At 36.8% G+C, this 21,763-nt stretch overlaps 1 protein-coding gene across 1 annotated transcript in view; it reads left to right on the forward strand.

Annotated features, from left to right (window-relative positions):
• Positions 1-21,074, forward strand: part of LOC145670659 (lipase 3-like) — a 38,952-nt gene extending 17,878 nt beyond the window's left edge. The window contains exons 5-8 of the mRNA XM_081739448.1: positions 8,859-9,014; positions 10,946-11,034; positions 17,018-17,156; positions 20,922-21,074. Of these exons, the coding sequence (XP_081595574.1) occupies positions 8,859-9,014; positions 10,946-11,034; positions 17,018-17,156; positions 20,922-21,074 (537 nt within the window). The remainder of the gene's footprint in view (positions 1-8,858; positions 9,015-10,945; positions 11,035-17,017; positions 17,157-20,921) is intronic.
• Positions 21,075-21,763: the final 689 nt, after the last annotated feature.

Below are 21,763 nucleotides of genomic sequence, written 5' to 3' on the forward strand. Positions count from 1 at the left end.
CCAAACAGCGATAAACCATTTGGAGGAAGTTGACCACAAAAAAGAAAATCGGCACTTGGGTGTCACTTGTTCCCACTCAAGAAAAAAAATCGATTTTCTGCAAATATCTACTGGAACGTACGTAACGAACTATTTCTGAAGCAGTTGATCATGAATGATGAAAAGTGGATAACCTACTACTACACTGTGTGAAAAAGAGTGTAAACGAAGCAAGGAGGATCTGTACAGTCTGTGACAAAGCCCACACTGACTTCCAGGAAGATTATCTTGTTCGTTTGGTGGGGTTGGAAGGGCATCATGCATTACGATCTGCTATCCCTGGGAGAAGAATAAACTAGGATTTGTACTGTTGACAATTAGCGCAAGTGTAACTAAGAACTGAGTTGAGTTGATTTTGAGTTTAAGGTCCATTTCAGCAGCGAAGCTACATGAGAGGGAACCTACTGATTAACGTGGAATCCGAACCACATGAGCTCCCTCCAGGAATCGAAGCAGGATCTCTCACGCCAAAGGCGCGTACGCTTACCGCTTAGCCACCCAGGAGCTCTAACTAAGAACTGAAAAGAACGGAGGACGAAAGGGTGACGTATAAGAACCTAATTCCACTTACGTTTTAATGAATGAGAAATCGAAAAAAAAAAAACTTGTCTGGGAAATTTAAATACATTCACTATAGAGTCCAGACCTACCGTCAGATTATTTTATAATGAAATATGTACAGAAATCCCATCTGTGAAAACCATGTGCCACATTTTTTTTGATTGAAACCACAGAGCTTCTATAACGACCGGATTGACGTATTACCGAAAAAAAATGGCACAATATCATCAAAGAAAATATTGTTTATTTGATTTGTCAATTTATTTCCAAATCAGAACAAATGTGTTCACAATTTTGACCTCCAAAGGTTCATTACCTTTTAGGTAATTTTATATGATTTAGAATAAGCTCGCACCTTCGTCATGGGAGATCTAGGATTGATCCCTGGTGGTATCTTAAGTGGTTGGGATCCCACGTCAAACTGTAGGTCCATAACTCGCCACTTTGTATCACTGGGGTAGCAAGTGTTGTCGTTAACTCGGGAACGTCAATCTGAACTGAAAATGCTTAAATTAGTAGTTTAACCACAGGAATAGATCGGTTTTTGAGAATCTCGTCAGCTACCTTAGCATTTACAGTGATTTCTGAGATTGTTGAAACAACGGTCCGTGGCTGACCAGTTGAAATAACACTGGTCCTGTAAATGGTCCCATAACTGACAGTAGTAACAAGTATGGTCCTGAGCATAGTACGTTAAGAGGAACCTTGAGCTACGAATTTCAATGAATGAAGGTATAGGGTGTGACAAATACATAGACATAATTTTACGTCACGATCTAACTTCATGAATATGGTTATCATCATTGATTTCGTCTTTTATAGTTTTACAGTCGCCATAGACAGATAAGGGACTAATACATCATCATTATATTCCGTGGGACCAAGATCCTCTTCAAACATACGTTCATGAGAGTGTATGTCTGATGAGGATGTTGGTTAGAAGATTGAAACGTAACATGTAAAGTATTTATTTTTATGAATAGTACAGTCATGCTCAGCAGTTCAAAATTTTATTTCTGTTCTTATTTGCAAGACGTGCAGGAATGTTGTGTTGTCAGCATGTACTTGTAAGTGAATTAAAGGTCGATCAGCTAATTTCAAAGTCTTTGGGTATATTATATTCTCATCTTAGAAATTTAGACTGTGTTATTGTATAAGTTTTTCACACAACAAGGCAAACAACAACTTAATATGAATATAGTTACGATAAATATCTAACTCAAAACTTAGTACTTATTCCTCTTTTAACTTGAATATGTTTTGAATAAACTCATGGATTTTGATTGTTGAAGGACGGTTAAGAATCTCACGGAATATTAATTTTAATGTATTAACCCGTTTGATAGACATCATGTAATTCTAAAGGGATATAGTTTACGTAAAGCCGCGTCAGTTCCCGAAGGAGCAGGACGCTCATACTTTTAGGGATTATTCATTGAGTATGTACGAACTTACAAAGGGGGTAACAAAGCGACTTTTATTTACTTATCGACTGATACGAAAATAAAAAAGAACGTACCTGTACTTTATATCTGCATATGTAGTGCCTTTATCTATGACTATGTGTGTGTGAGGGAGGGGAGGTGGGAATTTAACGCATATCGCATGTCTTGTGCACATGGATACTTCTTACTATTGCACTACGTAGAAAATTTATGGTATTTCATGTAGAAGTGGTAATAGAACACAGAAGAAACGCAGCTCAGGGGGTTCTCATGTATACTATTACCTTCTAAAGCAAGCAAGCACACTTTTCACACAGGTTTAAAAATATTATAACCATGAAAACTTGAAGTCCAATCAAATACAGAGAACACTAGGGGCATTCAATGTCACTCGCACTGTAAGACATTGGACGTTGCACTAGCGAAATACGTGCTGCCTCTGTAAAATTCACGATTATTAATAATTTTCACATTGTCACGTAAAACTCTGTCATCATCATGAGGACTTGTGCGTGGGTGTTTCTCTCGAGAGTAGCTAAATACCTCAACCATATATGGGCTGACGGGAAAAAGCAGAGCTGTCTGGAAATGTGAGGTACCTTTTGGGTGACAAATTCCTGAGCATTGTTCTTCTCCAACTGTTGATTAGTCGCATTTCATTTCCAAGAATTGATGTTGGAATAATACGAGGGTTGGTTTAAAAATTCACGCCAATCCATACTGTTACATATGGTGGCCGACGGACTGTCCACTGAAGGTATTACAGAAGTGGGCAAGAACCCTGGAATCCAAGTCTTCATAATCACACTGCAACACAACAGCAATCACAGCACTCCATTAGTCCATAGAGGGATAATATCATTTGAAGTTCGTTTTCACTGAAGAATAACAGTTTATAGCTTCACTCGAACGCACATAATCGCGAAATTCGAAGAATAACGAACGCGAGGGCCATTTACGATAACGCGAGGGCCATTTCGTAAATGTCTTTTGAGTCCTTTTTATTTTTATTATTTGTTTATATTTTTCATTTATTTCAATTATTCCTTGAAATGTAAACACAAATTAATTTCGATATTTGAATATAAATCAATAGTTATTTGTAATTCAAAATACTATTCAACATTATACTTCATAATGTTTTTCAAAATTCAAACCAAATTACACAAACATATTAGTATATGCAATGCAATACTATTTTCAATAAAGCATATTGGTAAGGTATCGTATTCAATGCCATATTTAAAAATACACAATACAAACTAAATGTATACCAATATTATTCGTACTTTCATTGTCAGATTAACACAAAATATTTATCAAAAATATTCAAAATAATTCAACACAAGTAAACATATGATATAATTCACGCAATTAATTCGTACTTTATTAAAATTACATGTTAAAAGGACATAAGTAAATATAACACTAAAAATATTTCATTTACTATGAAATGAAAGACTGGGCACATGTGAGCTCGTCACGCTCAAAGTATATGAAAATATACTGCCTGCATAAAGTATGCAAGACCCTACCCCATTTATTTATTGATATGTTTCCATCCCCGAAGCAAAGTGAAAAGATAGAACATTTGGTTAAAGTTCAAAAATAATACAGAGGGGACTAATAAGAAAATTGCCTACTCCGGGCATTACATAATATGGATAACCCATAATATTGGAGGGACCTTTGCTTCAATATCTTCAAGTACTACTTGAAATGTTTTCGTATTCAACGAAAAGATTACTACAAAGTGAATGCAACAATAGTTGCTGACAATTATCATGTAAGTATTTATTTTACTCATCTCACATTTGCGTTTAAATATCGAATCTGTGATTTTTTTGATTAAACAACGCCCCTTGAAGGTGGGTACAAGTAACTACCATAACTTACCACACCAAAATTCAAATATCCTCAGCTGATTAGTAATCCCAGAGGCATACTGATTGGTTAAAACAAATAAATTGAGATAACACATCGTAAGTATACATTACTATTAGTTGACGCATGGATGTTGTTTAAAAATTGAAATCTTTAATTCATTTATTTAAAATGTGCTTATTCAGGTTTATTACCGAACGGTTTCTCACAAGAATATTTAAATTTGTGATTCGACAAATTTTTAATTTTGTAAAATTGCAACACTGTGATGGAATATTCTGTAAAGATTTCCCACATCTTCACTATATATGAAATTTTCACTGCGCAAATTTACTCTTGCACTTCGAAAAGAAATACTATATTTTCTATGATTCAAAAAAATTAAATTTGGTGGTGAAGCATTAACAACAAAAAATATACTATTACAAGTAATTTCGTATTACGTATGCTTGAAATATCAAGATTTTTTTTTTTTGAAATATCAAAACCATTGCAAGTGTCGGTTTCATACAGTACAAGCAGTCCGGCTTAACGAAGTTTTTGTTTATCCTACACCTACTCGAGGCTTTTTCAACACAAAAACAATTTTTAAAAGTTTCATTTGCCAATAAACAACTAGCATGAATGGTTTCTCAATATGTATGACTACTGCATAGCACAAGAAATTTACTAACTTAGCACTGCTTGAATTGCAATTACTTTTCACTTGTAATAATATTCGATGTGCACCAATTTCACGGTATTCAAAATGAACACTAGATCGCTTTTTTCTTTTCACTAGGTTTTTCCGTTTACCTGTATGCTTAGCCTTTGTTATGACGTCACAATCAGCTGATAGCACATCACTGACAACAATTGGCGATTGACATTTAATTTTGCTATTACGTTTCCTTTCAAATCGCTTAGGCGTAAAAGATTTATTCACCCGATTACCACATCCTTCCTGAAAAGGTTCGTGATGTTTATCTGCAGGTGATGAGTGGTCGGCGCCTGACCTATATACTACGCCATGGATCGCTACATTACTAGTGTGATTCAATTTTAAATTTCGGTCACTTGTCTGAGCATTGGTGCGACTGTGATATTTACCTTTTGAAAAACATTTACGAACATACTTGGAAAATTTTGAAAAACAATACAGCATACGTTTAACTCTTTTTAGTTTCCGTCTGACTTTACGTACTTTCTTTTTATATTGCCGGTGCTTTTTGCCATAACGCACTTGTAAACTATATTTTCTTGCCCTTTGACAAACAACATTTCGTAATTTACTAAAATTATCTTGACAGGTTTTCAATTTCTTTTCCCACGTTACTGAGTTATGATTACTACTATGAGGCCTGCCTGGCGTAAAGCCATTTGAACAATCTCTTAAATACACAATTTGAGTGCAAGTGACTATGCAAAACATGACATAATTCATTTGTTCTATCTGTATGTTTTTAACTTTCAACTCACAGCTTAACAAACTACTCTTCTCTTGACAAATCTTTACAACCCTGACAGACACAAAAAATAAACAAGTTTTGTGAAACGGAACGCATTCCAATCTACTGGTTAGCAAGGTGCCATAAAACAATTTTCCTCTAATAAACATATTACACTACGAGGCTGCGTATATGGGCTACTCTCATTCCCCTTTTCAACGCAATTTATTACAACTCTAGTAAACCTTTCTGTAGTGAAGCACGCATTGCATCCACGAATGCTTTTTGTTCCTCTACAAAACAAACAAATGACGTCTGGAACAGCTGACTGTTCATTCACACACACAGCTACGCTAGACGTGTCCAACTCCATGGTTAGTGGGAGTTGCAAAGCAGCTGGGTTGGACTTGTTATTCTTTTTTCTTTCTACAAAGCTATTCGACAGAGACAAAACAAACTCTTTGGCTTGGCCTAGTTCAACGTTAACGTAACTAACAACAGGAAAGATTTCTTTTTCTACCTTTAATTCACACTCAGATATTTCTTTAACCTGTTCAAATTCATTGTCAAAAAATTCAATATTGGCTTGATTTACTACAATAGGTGGTGTCTGAGACTCAACACATGGCAAAATAGTATAACGTTTAACACATTCATTTCTCACTGTTTGTGCGTATATTTTTCGAGCTACGGGGGCAGTGTCCCACAAAGTACCTACTGACTCATATTCAACAAATTCTAAACTATTTTTAGGAAATTTTCTTTCTAATAGTGCTGTTTTCGTTCTATAACTTTCGTAATTTTGAACATTTTCTAACTTATTAACGTTTACAGGAGAATCAACAAACCTGACCCGTTTTTGTGATGCTGTTTTACAGTTTACCTTCTTTTCATCGCTAGAATCCTTATTACAACTAATCTTGTGATGTCTTAAGTGTTTTTTATATATCCTTTCGGCTACCCTTTCTTTCGCAATACGTACTATCTCTGAAATTTCAAAGTCAATGTTTAACTTACGTTTGATGTCTGACAAAGAAACAGATTTTGATTTATAAACACATTCATTTTTAACTCTTCGATAAAGTTCAGATTCACGTATTTCATGCATTTGAGACACAATTTTATCTTCAATTCCTGCTCTATATTTTATATTGTTTTCTAAAAGAAATTTTGCAGCTTCCTGTTTAGCTCTTTTACGAATTTTAGATACTTCCTGATCTACATTCAAAGCATTTTCAACTTCTCGCAACGTAAATGGTTCTATTCTATATCTGAATTGCATTTCTACCATTACATACTCTCTTTCTTTTAGAAATTTTCGCATTTCCTTCATGACAGGTACCATTTCTCCATTCACATACATGATGACTGATTTACGAAATTCAAACAACAAAATTAAAAAGTACTAAGAAGGCACTACAATTTACCTTAATTAAAATTACAATTAGCGTCGCTCTTATGCGGTTTTACCGAACGTTCCTGTGCTATCGGGCGCCATTTTATGACAGTATCAGGGTTCAAGTCTTAGTCGTCCCTGTTCGGGCGCCAGTTATGAAGGAGTTTGTTTACGTAACGCGAGCCAGATATGATACTATTGGGATTCGAACCTTGGATCTCTTTTAGAGTCTTCTTAAGAACATCATTCATTTGTGAAAGACTAATAGATCCAATAAGGAACTGGCAAGTAAACAAATATTCTCACTCCTACGGTCCTGGGATTCGGGCGTTAAACATCAGAGGCATGAGCTGTATACCCACCATCGCTGTTGCGTCAGCTCCAAGATATGCTGCTCGCTGCCTGTAAGAGAATACAAAGTGGGATAGCAATGCATGATTTACGCCAGATGGATAGTGGGGGGCGAAAGTAATGTTTGTCCTTCACTGCTTGGAAGTACCTTACCTGTTGATAAACACTTTATGCCGTGTATACTTTATCTGGTACACATTTGAACCGCTAAAAGAAAACTTATTAAACACATCTGGTTAGCACTTTTCACTTTTATAAATAATAACAAGAATTTTAAATTAGCACTATATTATCATTCACTTTCACTGTACGAATTACATATGATTCAACAATAATAACATTTGCAAATTATGGGTAATATTTTACTTGACAATGTATTGGCCCTAATACGCGATTTCGCGACGATCTATAAACGCGCACGACGATATAGACGGACGTAACGACGAACATCCATACACGTTCAGAAGAAAGATTTCGTTTGCATTGCTACTTGAAGATAACAGTTCGATGGTTTCATTTCTGCAATGCACGACGAATCAAAGAGAAGTTTCTTCGTTGATTTTAACTGTGAAGATGTTCATTACCATAATACGATAAAAGACATAGTTGGTTGCACAGTATCTCCACTGTTAAATATACAAATTTGGTGTAGCACTATTATAAAGTATTCAACTCAATTGATTGGTTTTCATTATTCACTAGTACGTGAAAAGGCACTAATTTGTTTGTTTATATTCGAACGTTGTGTTTCACAAATTATTTTACATTATTTTGGAAGTTAGACACTGAAACTTTACGTATGTCTATACTTTAAGTGAAGACAGAAACTTGGTACCTTGTGCTTCACATGGTGGCTAGGAAAACACACACTTCTCTTCCCGCCTCACATAGTTGCCAGTTAGTAGCGCAAGAATACACTGACAAAACTAAAATATAGTTCGAAGAGAACATTAAGTTTTTTACGTTATTATATTGTTAATAATATATAATGAATGATCCATAGGTTAATAGAAATCACACTAAAAACACTGATTGTTCCAATAAATTGTAAAATTCACGATTATTAATAATTTTCACATTGTCACGTAAAACTCTGTCATCATCATGAGGACTTGTGCGTGGGTGTTTCTCTCGAGAGTAGCTAAATACCTCAACCATATATGGGCTGACGGGAAAAAGCAGAGCTGTCTGGAAATGTGAGGTACCTTTTGGGTGACAAATTCCTGAGCATTGTTCTTCTCCAACTGTTGATTAGTCGCATTTCATTTCCAAGAATTGATGTTGGAATAATACGAGGGTTGGTTTAAAAATTCACGCCAATCCATACTGTTACACCTCATGGACAGCAAACACGCAACTGACCACTGAGCTATCGTGACCAACAACTTGGCGGGATGCGCTCGGTTTCTTCAGACAATGTGACCGTTTGAGGAAATAACCGTTGGAAGATGCGACGGTTTGACGAAGTGACCGATTCTTTTAACATTGTGACCATTTTGAGTTTTTGACGAAGTGACTTTTGGTAAATTGTCCGTTTGTTATGTTCGACAAAATGACAACTTGTTTTGATGATGTGACCGCTTGGATCTTTTGACAAAGTGACCGGTTGCTGAAATGTCCTAGATCTATTCTGTACACTGTAGGATCAAATAGCAAACTATTGATTCTATCACGATCTATTTTTTGAGGTTTTTAGATATTAAGCCTAGAATGTGTAATAGTGTACTACAGTACTCCTAATACATTTTCTTCCAGATCCTCTTCCACTTGATTGGAGTCGATGAGTTTCTGCCAAGCAATCGCTTAAATCAAATGCTAGCTAAGAATTGCAAAGACAATTCACCACTCCAAGAACTGTGCGCAAATGTCTACTTTCTCTTCACTGGTTGGGATACACAACAACTTAACAAGGTAAGTTTATTACAGGTGCATTATAATTTTTTCAGAGGGGGTGAGCGCTTACATATTAAAAGCAAACAAATAGTCATATTAATGTATGCAGAAATAATCAAAATAATAATAACAGAAAGCATTAATGCACATCTACTGTGTTACACATATTGTACTGGAACCGAAAATTTTGAAAAAGGTTCTAGGATCTTTTCGGATTTAATATAAGAGACAGTAAATCTGTCACTACCTGTGTATTCATAGTGTCTGATGGAGCCCAAGTCGATTGTTGGTGAAACTGTTACACGGCGGACGTCTTCCCACTTCCAGAAAATACCTATGGTGTTCCTCCACTTTCTAAAAAAGTACAATGTGCTAAGATAGGTATATATGGGGAAGGTGTCACGTCAAGCATCTTCCTATTTTATAAATCCATTTTACCCCTACATATACATACAGGGGTTCGACAAAAAATCTAAAACGTTTACAAAGTTGTGAAAATCATACCTAGTTTGGTGTGGGGCCTCCTTTAGCGTTCAAAGCAGCTTGGATCCGACGTGGAATGGAGGTATACAGCCCCTGAACCGTGGTGTGTGGAATTTTGTACCATTGTTCCTCCAAAACATGCTCCAGTTCCTTAAGGGATGCTGGTGGAGGGTAATGGGACCGAACACGCCTTTCTAACCCAGACCACAATGGTTCAATGATGTTCGATCTGGTGATTGTGGGACCCAGGGGAGGTGTGATAGCTCCTGGTCATGCTCCTCAAACCATGATTTCACCGCATTTGCAGCGTGACAGGGTACCAAATCATCTTGGTAGATGCCATCACCATCAGGAAACAATATTCAGGCCATTGGTAGAATCTAGTCCCCCAAAATGGCCTCATACGCCTTAGCATTCATCATTCCATGCAGGGCTATGATGGGACCTACAGAAAACCACAATATCACTGCCCATACTGTAACAGAACCACCCGATGCTTTACAGTTGGGAGCAGACAGTCTGTATCATAGGCCTGCGACGGTATTCACCATACGTAAACACGACCGGTTGTTGGAAACAAGGTGAAGGTCGATTCATCGGACCACACTACGTGTTTCCACTGCTCATGAGTCCACGCCTTGTGGTCCTTGCACCACTGGATACGCCTCTTCGCATTTACTGCTGTGACCAAGGGTTTGGCGATAGCGGCCCTGCCATGAATTTTCATTTTATGAAGTTCCCGTCCTACTGTTTTCGATGAAACCGGGTTCTGTATTCCGGAATTGAGTTCAGACGTAATTTTCAATGGAGTGGTCTTCTTTTTAGCTGCTACAATCCGTTTTAATACCCTCCGGTCCCTATCTGACAGGATTGTCTTTCGATCACTGTTGTGCTTTGCAGACGTCGTTTGCCCATGAATTGTGTATGCCCTCGTGATATTGGACACAGTGCCTTTCGATACCTCCATAATGTTCGCCACTACTGTCACTGAATCTCCAGCCAGACGGGCACCAACGATCATGCCTCTTTGGAAGTCTGTCGGGTAGCCCATTTTACTGAACCACTTTCACACCACGACACTTACAGATGAACTGGTTACTGCCGACGGAAGAGAAGGTTCGCACATTGGAAACAAAAAAACGATCGTCAACCGCAACACGTGTTGTACAGTGGAGGGAAAAACTTTCGTGTCCTGTATGAAGTGTTTTTAGATTTTTTGTCTTTTCCCTGTATATATATTTTAATAAACGAATTGTTTTGCTCAGGGAGTAATTTAAATCAGATTTAAATATTTTGTCGTTTCTATCCTTCAGTTTAGTTGACGTTCGCACTTTATGTCTTCATTAATAATAAATTAATACTAATACTGTTTAATGTTTCGTAATGTATCTGAGGATTAATGTCGCTGAAAAATCATTTAAAATAATCATTACATAATGATATAATTTAATTACTATTTTTTTCAGACTATGCTGCCTCTGATTTTATCCCACGTTCCTGCCGGTGCATCCACAAGAAATATCATCCACTATGGACAAGTGCTAAGAAGTAGTGAGTGGATAAAATATACTCTCAAAGCGCTTATATATATAAGACATTTACTTTTTTGCATCATTGGATCAGATGTTTTTCTTATTTTAATGATAAAACAAAAACAGTGTTTGGTTCAGAAATATCATTGTAAATTGGATACTCTGCGACGCCACAGTTTGTTGCTCGGATTCTCTGGAAACAACAGAAAGAGAGCAAGGAAGATACGGGGAGCCGGCAGAAAACAGTTGATACAGGACAATGGTGGCAGGAGAAGAAGAAGTAACAAATGGTTTTGCATATACATTACACTTGGATTCCTTATTAATAGAACAGAGCAAGCAGTCTCTTTATTGCGTTCCGTATTACTAGTTGTCTCCCATTCTTTTTTCCTACCTCTTATCCTTCTCCTATCTTCTGATCGTAAAAGCCCACTCCTACGTCACATATTGGCGAGTTGGAAATGAGTCGTTCAGTATGTATAAAAGGTGTACCAAAAAGTACCTTACTACTTTGAAAACTCATGTTGATTTATTTATTTAACTTACAGACATGGTTTTGGTATCATTTCGTAGCAAAATACATCAGGTTTTTTTTTTACCTTATATCTAAAGAGGTCTGGGGTCGCGGTGGCTCAGTGGTAGAGCGTTCACTTCTGGTTCATGGGGTACCGGGTTCAAATCCCGCTTCCGCCAAGTGAACTTCATGGTGGACAAACACCGTGTGTGTGGGTTTCCTCGGGGGTCTCCCGTTTCCTCCCACTTTCTTCATTCCACCATTTCATTCATTGCTCATCATCACCGTCTTCTTTAGCCTAACCGGCATAACCGTGGGGCGTGAAACTCAAAAATTTCATTTAATTTCTTCTACAGAGGTTCAATGTGGCTTCCATTGGTGATGATCTGAAGTCGATTTCTTGCCAAACCCGCTGCAGCATGTCAGGTGTGTTTTTTAGTGCAGTATGTCAGCTTTCGAGAAGCACGCTGGGTTCATTTTGTAGGACTGTTCACAAAGCTTTGTCTCACTTGCTCTACAACGTCTTCAAGCGTACGAGGACGACCTGAAAATTTGTTGTATTTTAAAGAAGATCCAGTTTCAATAAAACATTTATGCCACTGATAAATAGTATGCCTACTGGGAGGATCTTTATCATACTTTGTAACGAAAATTACGTTGCACAGTTGTCGCAGACTTCGATTCTTCAAAGCAAAACATACAGCTAGCACGTTAGGAACTAGTAAAGGAAGCCATCTTTGCTGCAACTGCCGCTAGCGCTTGCGGTGGCTTGTTTCTGAATTAGTGCACTACGTGAGTCAAAACTTGATGTATTTTGCTGCAAAATGACACCAAAACCATGTCTGTAAGATACATAGGGTAGAGCGGGGTAATTTGAATAATTTCAGACATTTTCTCATATATCTCAGAAACTGTAATTGGTATTCAAATACAAAATTGTGAACAAAACTTTGAACCTTACTATTACTTAACAATTTTTCTTAAGGTAGTATCTGAGATATATCATTGTGAAATTTGGGTATTCAATTTCCCCGCTGAAATTTCGAAAAACGTAAATGCGAGGGGCAATTTGAATAACGAGTGGGGTAATATGAATAACCAACAAAATAAGCAAGTCTTATAGAAATAATATATGAACTATTTAATAGTTAGATCGCAAATTCTACGGTAGTTGAAATATGCTAATTTTGAATGAAATGAAGTACATAAATTGTAAATATGTGTCACTTGTAGTTATCTTTTTGAATGCAGGCCTACACTAAAAGAACAATTGTTAGGAACACTGTCTAAGGCAAAGAGCCGTAGTAGATTAATTCATCTTCCATCGTTCGTATTTAACGACAACGACAACAGACAAACTATTTTCGACCTTCTGCACCAACCCAAGACTTCGTGGAACCATGTCTTACAGCGCTGGCAACGAATCCAATCTCTCTTTCTAGCTGAATGTTCTGAATAGTAATTGAGAAGGGAAAAACAGCAATTCTGTGTTTGACTTTCTTTAGACTGAGGCCTACATCTTCGTCACTGGAAGGGGTAGAGGTTATCAGTTTCTTTCGAGCTTTCTTTTGTTTTTTCTTGGCAGGTTCTGTATTAGCGCTCTTCTTTCTTATAGTGTCCTTGGATTTTGTTGCACCCGACGCTTGCATCTTAGCTTGGAGTTTTTAAATTCTCATTGCCCGAATAGTTTGAGAACTTGAGTGGCATGATTTTCCTGTGACACGACGTCTCTTCTGCACACAAACTTTTTTCTGGGCTGGGAAGTACTTGTTGTATGGGTTCATCTATAGGCTTCGTTGGGACAAACTTTTGAGAGCCATGACCTGAAGAAGAAGGCGTGTTGTCAAGATCTTCCCGAGAAGACTGCTTCTCAAAATGTGTAATAAGGCCATATGTTTCCGAAGGGGCGAATCGAAATTCTTCAATAGCTTGTGGACTAAAGGGGTATATACCGGTACATGAAAACCCATTAACTGGCAGTCCAACAGAAGTTGTCCGCTTCCAGGCTTCAGTGAACAAAATGCAAAACTGAGATTTACTAATCACTGAGCTCGAGTTTTGGTGAATCCAGATAGTTGCCTCTTGGTGGTAATTGCTCTAAGGGTCTTAAATCAGAGCGATCGATTGGTTGTAATACGTGTGTTGTTTGTGGAGGTAGGTAAAACATTTCGATGTCATGATTTTGGCAGAACTCTAAGGACGAAAGTTGTGAGTGAGATTTTGGGTTTTAAAGTCCAGATTTTGTCGTACGCCTTTGAATATTACTATAGAAGGTATAAAAGACGCTGTAGCATTGCAACATGCTATCACCGTTACATTTTCCCCGCTCGCAACAGATGTTAAACTTATCACCTGTTTTCTACCCTTTCCTGCAAGAATTTTAGGTATGTTATTTAGAGGAAGTCTACTTTCGTCTATATTATAAATACGGTTTGGATGGTTTATGGAGATCATACTCGTTCATTAATTTTCCCAGTAAGTCAAAATAAGAATTCGCAGTTTCCTTGTTAACACCAGAAGCTCTCGCTTTTGGCAAACAAATATAAAACAGTAGGCTTATAGTTCTAATTTCACTGCTATTCAAATTGCCCCGTTTTGAATAATCCAAATTGCCCCGCAGTCGACGAATATGCCATTCACAACATGGTATGAAAACTGCTCATTAGTTGACGCCAGCGTATACTATATCAATGCCCCACATGCTACTGATACGATTATAATCCAGAGTGGTTTCATTTTATCCAGTTAATAATAAGGAAAGCTTAAGGAAACAATGTTGAAAATTATAACGACCTAAAAATAGACATATTCGTACTTACTTTGCAGCAAGCAAAGAATCGTGTAAGCCTTCAGAACCGCAGGAATGGTTTGTATTTCTGAGAGCGACTTCTACAAATCACCACCTACAAATCCACCACAGGTTCATTAACATGGCGAGCCGCGATTCCACTCCAGCTGGCAAAATGCTTAACATTATTCAAATAAACTCCCCGCCTATTCGAATTACCCCGCTGTCCCCTATATATATATATATATATATATATATATATATATATATATATATATATATATATATATATATATATATATATATATATATATGCGTAATATTTGATTACAATATGAGTTACATATGAAAATAGTATATGAAAATTATGTTAAAGTAAGATATTGTGTCTTTGTCATAAAAATGAAGACACATTTCGTGAACTGTATAATTCCAATCTCTTGTTTATAGACGGTTTGGGGATTCAGTAGTTGGTAAGAAGAAGCTCCATACAAACAAAACAAGATACAGCTTACACAATCTGAAGACTGTCCAAGTTATATATTTTTTTAAAAGAAAAATCTATAATTATCATTAATTGAAACTTTCGAGCTACAATATCTGGTAGAACTGGAAAGAGCTGATCTTGAGAAAATTCGAATTTGACTTACACGACACATTCACGCAGACGTTGAGAACGTTGAGAAAGAGGTAGAGCTGTAAAGGTAGCTAAATTCATCACTGTTTGATTTGCCTGTTTATTGCCTGCCAAGAAAGTTATAATTTCAGCAGAACTTTTTAGAATTACTTTGGATCCATATTATTAGAATCATAGATCACCATAATTAAGAGTGATATGTTCAAAATATCGTCGCTGCGCCTCGAAGAACTGCTATGTGTTAAAACCACAACTTTTCAGGAGAAGCAAAAAACATTCCGAACTCTTAACATTTTGCCAAATATACACGGAAACACTTGAAAAATGTAATAAAATTGGTTATGCGTATATTATGTACTGGATACTGTTGTAGCTTCCTTTAACAGTATTATATTACTATTTTTGAGTTTATGTAGCATCTTTTGCGTCTTTATAAGCACATAGAGGATTTGCATACATTAATCAATGCGTACCGTAAATGCGGGCTACTTGGACCCAATTTTGCAACAAATTCGTTCTTTCGGCCTATTTTCATCCACGAAAACTCGAAATTTGTTCTCATAACCCATATTAAGTGGAACTACAGGCTTTATTGCACATATCGAGGACAGTTTTAGTTACATATATTGAAAACAAAGCACAGGCGATTATTGTAAAAAATGGGTCCAAGTAAGACTCGCGTTCGGGCTACTTGAACTCACCCCCATATTTTCCTACAGAAAACCATTGAAATCTGCTCTGAGACTAAGTAGAACGTAGGTGTTCCAAGAACAACACTTTTTATTTACTGCAAACCACAAAGAGAACATGTTAAGAGGTACTATCAAATATAATGATTGTAATAGGTGATTACGTTTTCTTCTGCAGCTGCACGAGCCCTATCTATATTAGCAACGAATCTAGTCGTTGACTGGAGGTGCATTTTCTAAAATAACTTCACTGAATCTCGACTGGGAATATTGTCTTAGAAAGCAATGACAGTTCTCCCATGCATGGCTAAATAGGACTTCACAATAAATCTGAAATCAAGTTAATTAACGAGGAATCCGAAATCACAAACTTCATCAAGATGGCTAGCGAAGGCTAATTCTTCTTCTTCAGTGAACACTTTCAGATGACCCGGATTCTGCCTTGACCTGTTCTTTAATCTTCTTTCTATGGTGGAACGACTTATCTTGAAGCGAGCTTCTGTTTCTTTTCGCGACATTTTCCCCGACTGAATTGCTGGTAAATATTCTTCAAGCTGTTATGAAAAATCAGCATATTTTCGACCTGCAGGCAATCTTTTATATTGATGTACCATTTTGTACCGGTATCCTTAAGGAAACAATGAAAAGTCCTTACTTGTGTGACACGTGACAACAGACCTTTATTTTTCATTGATAAAGATAACAAAGGGTGAGGTGGGATAAAGTTAACAAAAGATGTGGGACAAAATATCCATGTTTTCCAGGTCATATGTACACACTTCATATACTGTATAATCTAATTACGCACACATCTTATTGTATATGAGAAAGTTTACCATGTCAGTTTCATTAACCTATATGTAACTACTTATGTGTTTACTTAGCATTGGTTCCACTTCCTTGCAAATAGTGTCCACACATAAAAGTTTGGCGGTCAATAAATACACTCTTTTCGTCAACGACCTTTCTCACCAATGCTGCTCAATCGTAGCCTACCACAGAACTAGTTTCAATGTGTGTACACCTGCATTTCGATCCCATCTAACGGATCTAACTCTGAACTCATTCATTATTGCATTGCATATTGGATTTTAAACGAGTTTTTGGTATGGGTCCAAGTAGCCCCTTAAGGGTCCAAGTAGCCTTACGGTACGTGATGAGAACCTGAAGCTTTTAATTTCAAACTATAATTTTTCATTGTTAAGCGAAACAATTGAATATTAACTTATGACAGTATAAGGGACGCTGCCTGACAGCTTTGAGGTTTATTTGCACGGCATAACTCATTTTCGACAAAAAATGTCACATAGCGGTTCTTCGGGGCGCAGCGACGATATTCTGTTGACGTAATACAATATGTCGTTTTATTTCCAGAGAGATTTCAGAAGTACGATTTCGGCGCGTGGCAAAACTTGGTAAAATACGGACAGCAACAGCCTCCAATTTACGATTTCAGTAAGGTCACGGCTCCGATCTCGCTTCATTATAGCGACAACGACGAATTTGCAGATCCTAAAGTAAGCATCTATTAACCATAGCTTAAAATGTAGCATTAAATAATAATAATAATAATAATATAACTAGTGCACATCCAATTAGTCAAGTAGCCTAAAACTAAACTAGTTTTAAGATAAATATTCATAATGTAGAATATAAGATTTGTTTATCTACCCACACTTATTTTAATCCCTAAGCCTTCTTCCAAAGAAATTGTTGCTTTATTGTAATACAGGTCTCTCGCTAATTGAGCTATTGAGCTATTCATGCAGACCTCAATAAAATAACTGAATTGAAGTACCACCAGCTAATAGGGCTGAAACTTTCAATTTGAATAATAGTATTTTGTACGCTGTGTTACAAACTATATCTCTTAGTTAATCCATATATACAAAAATGAAAGTCAATGTATTTGTGACTTAATAACTCTTGAACCACTCGACCGATCTCGATCAAATTTTCAAAATAGGTTTGTGCGTGAGATTCTTTTTTATCGTTTTATTTTACTTTGACGGTACAACGTAAGGGAGGGGGAAGAAAGGAGATATATAAAAATAAATAAAACTTAACTCTTGAACCAAGAGATCTATCTCGATGAAATCTGCCACATAGACAAAGTTCAGGCCTGGGATGATTTTTATCATTCTATCATTTCACTTTGACGGTGCAACTTAGGGGAGGGGAAGGAGGGAGAGATGATCAGTGACAATTCCGATGCTGTTTAAATCCAAATTTTGCATCGGAAATGTCACTGATCATCTCTCCCTCTCGCAACTTAAGGGAGCGAGAGATATGTAAAAATGTTCGAAAATGGCCGATATTAGTGTGGATTCTATAGTGTCCAGGTTCGCGGAGACGAACAATGACACTTCCGATACCGTTTATATCTAAATACAACCCATAACCCTTTATCTATAAGATGAGATGTATTCTCCCTGTGCGAAGATCAAGTATTCTGCCAGTATCTAATATATTAAAATAAAAATGATCTATGCTGGGTTGAACCATGAAAAACCGACGAACCGTTCGAAATGATTTGTTGGATATCTTGAACTAAACTTTTAGCATATTACTTTGATCAAAATATTCTTCCTAAAATTGGTGGGATAAATCAAAATATATGCGAAAAATAGAGCATGTCACAAAAGCCCCTCAAGTGTCAACAACGAAATTTATATTAAAATTATGATACAATGTGTCCCAGCGCTTTGGAGAATTCCCATTTCAAGGGATAAGGAAGGGCGTTTTTGTATATATTTATTTTACCACATTGAAATTAGTTTAAAATGTACGCCAAAAATAGTCAGTTTCTATAACACTTTTATTCAAATGATTATCACAAGGAGCGGAAAGGGGTTCACGTATTTTCAATAATCCTACTATCCTCTTGCGAAGGAGGGTCATTTCAGCTAGGTTATTAGAATTACGATTAGGAATTAGATTTCTGGTCTGTTTCGGCATATTTCGGCATCTACAGCCACGCTAGCTCGTCACGTATGAGGAATGACGTACCTCGGCGAGCACACTATCCGATGAAAGGGAAGGAAGAAATAATTGGGGAAGCAAGGAAGCAGCCTAGAAATCGTATATTAGGTACTATCCCGGCATTTCCCTGGTGTGAATGAAGAAAACCCAGGAAAACCCCATTCCAGATACCTGGCCTGAAAAAGATTACACTTTTCGACTTAGTGTTCCCACCCCAAATTGAACTCGGGACCGCTCGCACCTAAAACGAAAGCGTTAGCGATTACGTTAGGCGAGACCATTTTCAGCTAGTTTATAAATACTATAAGCATAATCACCGTAGGTATTCTGCTATTATTGGCAAGTCGCTTGGTGTAATCTGAAAAGCCTCTACGTATCACGATCATCAGCTAATGAAAGTGTGAATGATGTTGAAAGACTTGGTGAAATTGTAATGTAGAAGGAAATACAAAAAGCTAGAAATATCACGCACACAATGCTGTACACCACAAACATATAAAAAAAACCAAGCATCCCTCGCGCCAGAAGTGGGCATTCCAGAATGAAGTCAACGCGATTCATAAACAGACTAATGTATGCAAATCTAGTAATAGTTGTGTACTACAAGGTGTATAAAAAGCTACTCAAGTTATTGTGGAAACATTTCTTATTATTGGTTTGTACATTTTCTGCGTTAAGTGGTGGAAGAGATTACTGTTTTGTTGTCCACACAAGTTGACACAACGAACTATATTGCTGAAAACCCTTTTAAATATTACCTGTGAGATATTACGAAAACAGCAACGAATATTGTCTTTCAGTATTGTAATATTGCGCGGATGAGTAATGTAGACAAAGTCCTTAAAAAAAAACCCAAAGAAGAAGTCTGCAAGTGGTAAATCTCGAGATCGCAGTGACTATAACCCCTTTGAGATCACTCATTCTGGAAAACACTCCTCCAAATATCGCATTTTGTTCAGTGTTGTTCTGCTACTGAAACACGTGAGTTCCAACTTCTCAGGTGACAACGTCATAACAAATTCTCTAACAATTGTCACATACCGTTCAGCTGTTGAAAGAATGTAATAACTAAGTGAATGCCAGACCAAATCTCTTTTCGGGTATGCATGTTTCAGTCAGCAGTTGCTGAACTGCTATGATTTTATAGGGGACAATTCGTACACTTGCGTAAAGCCGGGTGTGAATTGTCAACGGATAGCCAGACTGGCCCGCAAGTCTTCAACTTATTGGACTGATAAGTTATTCAGTTTTCACTTCGACCAACTGTTCTTGTAACAACTTTGGTAGACCGCTTCTCGATGCTTTCAGTACATTAGCTATTTCCTGTTCCTGTTACTGTACAGTTGCTTGATGGAAGATTAGTTGGGAGTATCTGTTCCGTATCTCTCTGTGGAGGCCCTCTGGGTTAAAGCATAACTACTGGTATGGATGTACTCTCTAACAATGTAAAACACTGCTAGAACATGCAACTCATGATTACTCAGTTATTCAGCACTAGTTACCCAGTAATTAAAGGAAAATAATTCATGAGTTTCCCCATAAGGCTGTGTAACCTTTTGAATTGGAAGTATCCAAATCCACATCAAAACGCTGTTCATGCATGCTATCAACTTCCCTTAAATATATAAAATTTAGAGAGTGTCTCAAAAACCTCCTGATGTAGGGAAACTGTTATTAACAGAGTTTCACAATAAAATGTAAAAGAGGAAACCGCCTCCAAATATATATTTTCAATCTAAAGTGTAGGATTTTTTTTTAATCGGACCAACCATTTGGGCTGCCCACTCTTTATGTGCCAAATGTTAAATGAAAATGCAACGTTGCCATTTATCTGGGGCTGGGGAAGAGAAAGACGGGACGGGAGGTGGACAAATTTTGTGAAAGTATGGTGAGTGGAGCCATGTTTGAAATAAAGGCTGGTCATCTACACGTTAGCATAACAGACAGTAACTTCATTCACTTACATTATGCATCCAGGTAAATAGCAACGTTGCATTTCCTTTTAACATTGGGCGCATAAAAAGCGTACAGCCCAAACGTCTGGTCCGATATAAAAAAAAATTCCTTCACTTTAGAGTGAAAACATTATATTTGGAGACGGTTTCCCCTCTTTTATATTTTGTTGTAGCTCTGATAATAACAGAGTTACCCTATGTCAGGGGACTTTTGAGACACCCTGTATATAGTTACTCTGCTTTCCTGTTTCAAGATCTCAATTGATGAAGAGATGTTATACACTTCAAATATTATATTTCTCCTTAAGAATGGCTTTTAATATTTTTATTTCATATCTCTTCTAGGATGTTTCTTGGCTGGCTGAGCAACTGCCTAATCTAATAGGAAAATTTAGAGTACCTTTTGATGCCTTCACTCACTCTGACTTTATTTTAGCCAAGGACGCCAATACCTTACTCTACAACGACGTTCTAAACATTATGGACCAATACTTATAAACCGTCTCCACCATATGACACTTGTTAATGCTTGTGTACTGCAAAATAATTTTGTGTTTACTGTGTTGGAAAAGTCAATACCTCTTTTGAGTTGTAATGACGCATTTATTACTTAGATAATTTCATATTGTTTCACTTATTTTTCTACTGCAGCATCGGGTAATACATAACCAGACTGTAAATATAAAGCCTGGTAATTAGTATAGTCTTATCTGTAAATAAAGTTTACCTTCACTTATTAAAAGCCACCACGTAAAATACGAGATGCGTCTGTCCACAAACTAAGGAATTGTATCTATCCGTATATAAAGTACACAGACAATTATCATATATGAAGCCATACATCACAGACGCTTTTTCTTAACTATTGGTCAAGTTTAAACTGTTTGAGTTGATTTCCAGTTCCAGTTCCAGTTACCTCCCTTACGGGAGATTTATATAAAGGAAGTCCCGGCCTTAGAGCCCTGTGAACTGTTTCACTAATGTTGCTTTAAATGAAAATTGTTTGAAATAAGATTATGTATTAAGATGGCTCGTGCCAAAATGGCCCAATTAGTCTGTTTTAATTGTTTTTCACACTGCTAATATAATAAGGAAGGATAAGCTTCTCATGTACACATTGAAATTGAATCACAGTATATTAAAATGGTAACAAATAACAAAATTATCAAAAATATTGAAATGTAAAT

This window comes from Thermobia domestica, chromosome 14, assembly GCF_964235325.1.
Source record: "Thermobia domestica chromosome 14, izTheDome1.hap1.1, whole genome shotgun sequence".
Classification (NCBI taxonomy): Eukaryota; Metazoa; Arthropoda; class Insecta; order Zygentoma; family Lepismatidae; genus Thermobia; species Thermobia domestica.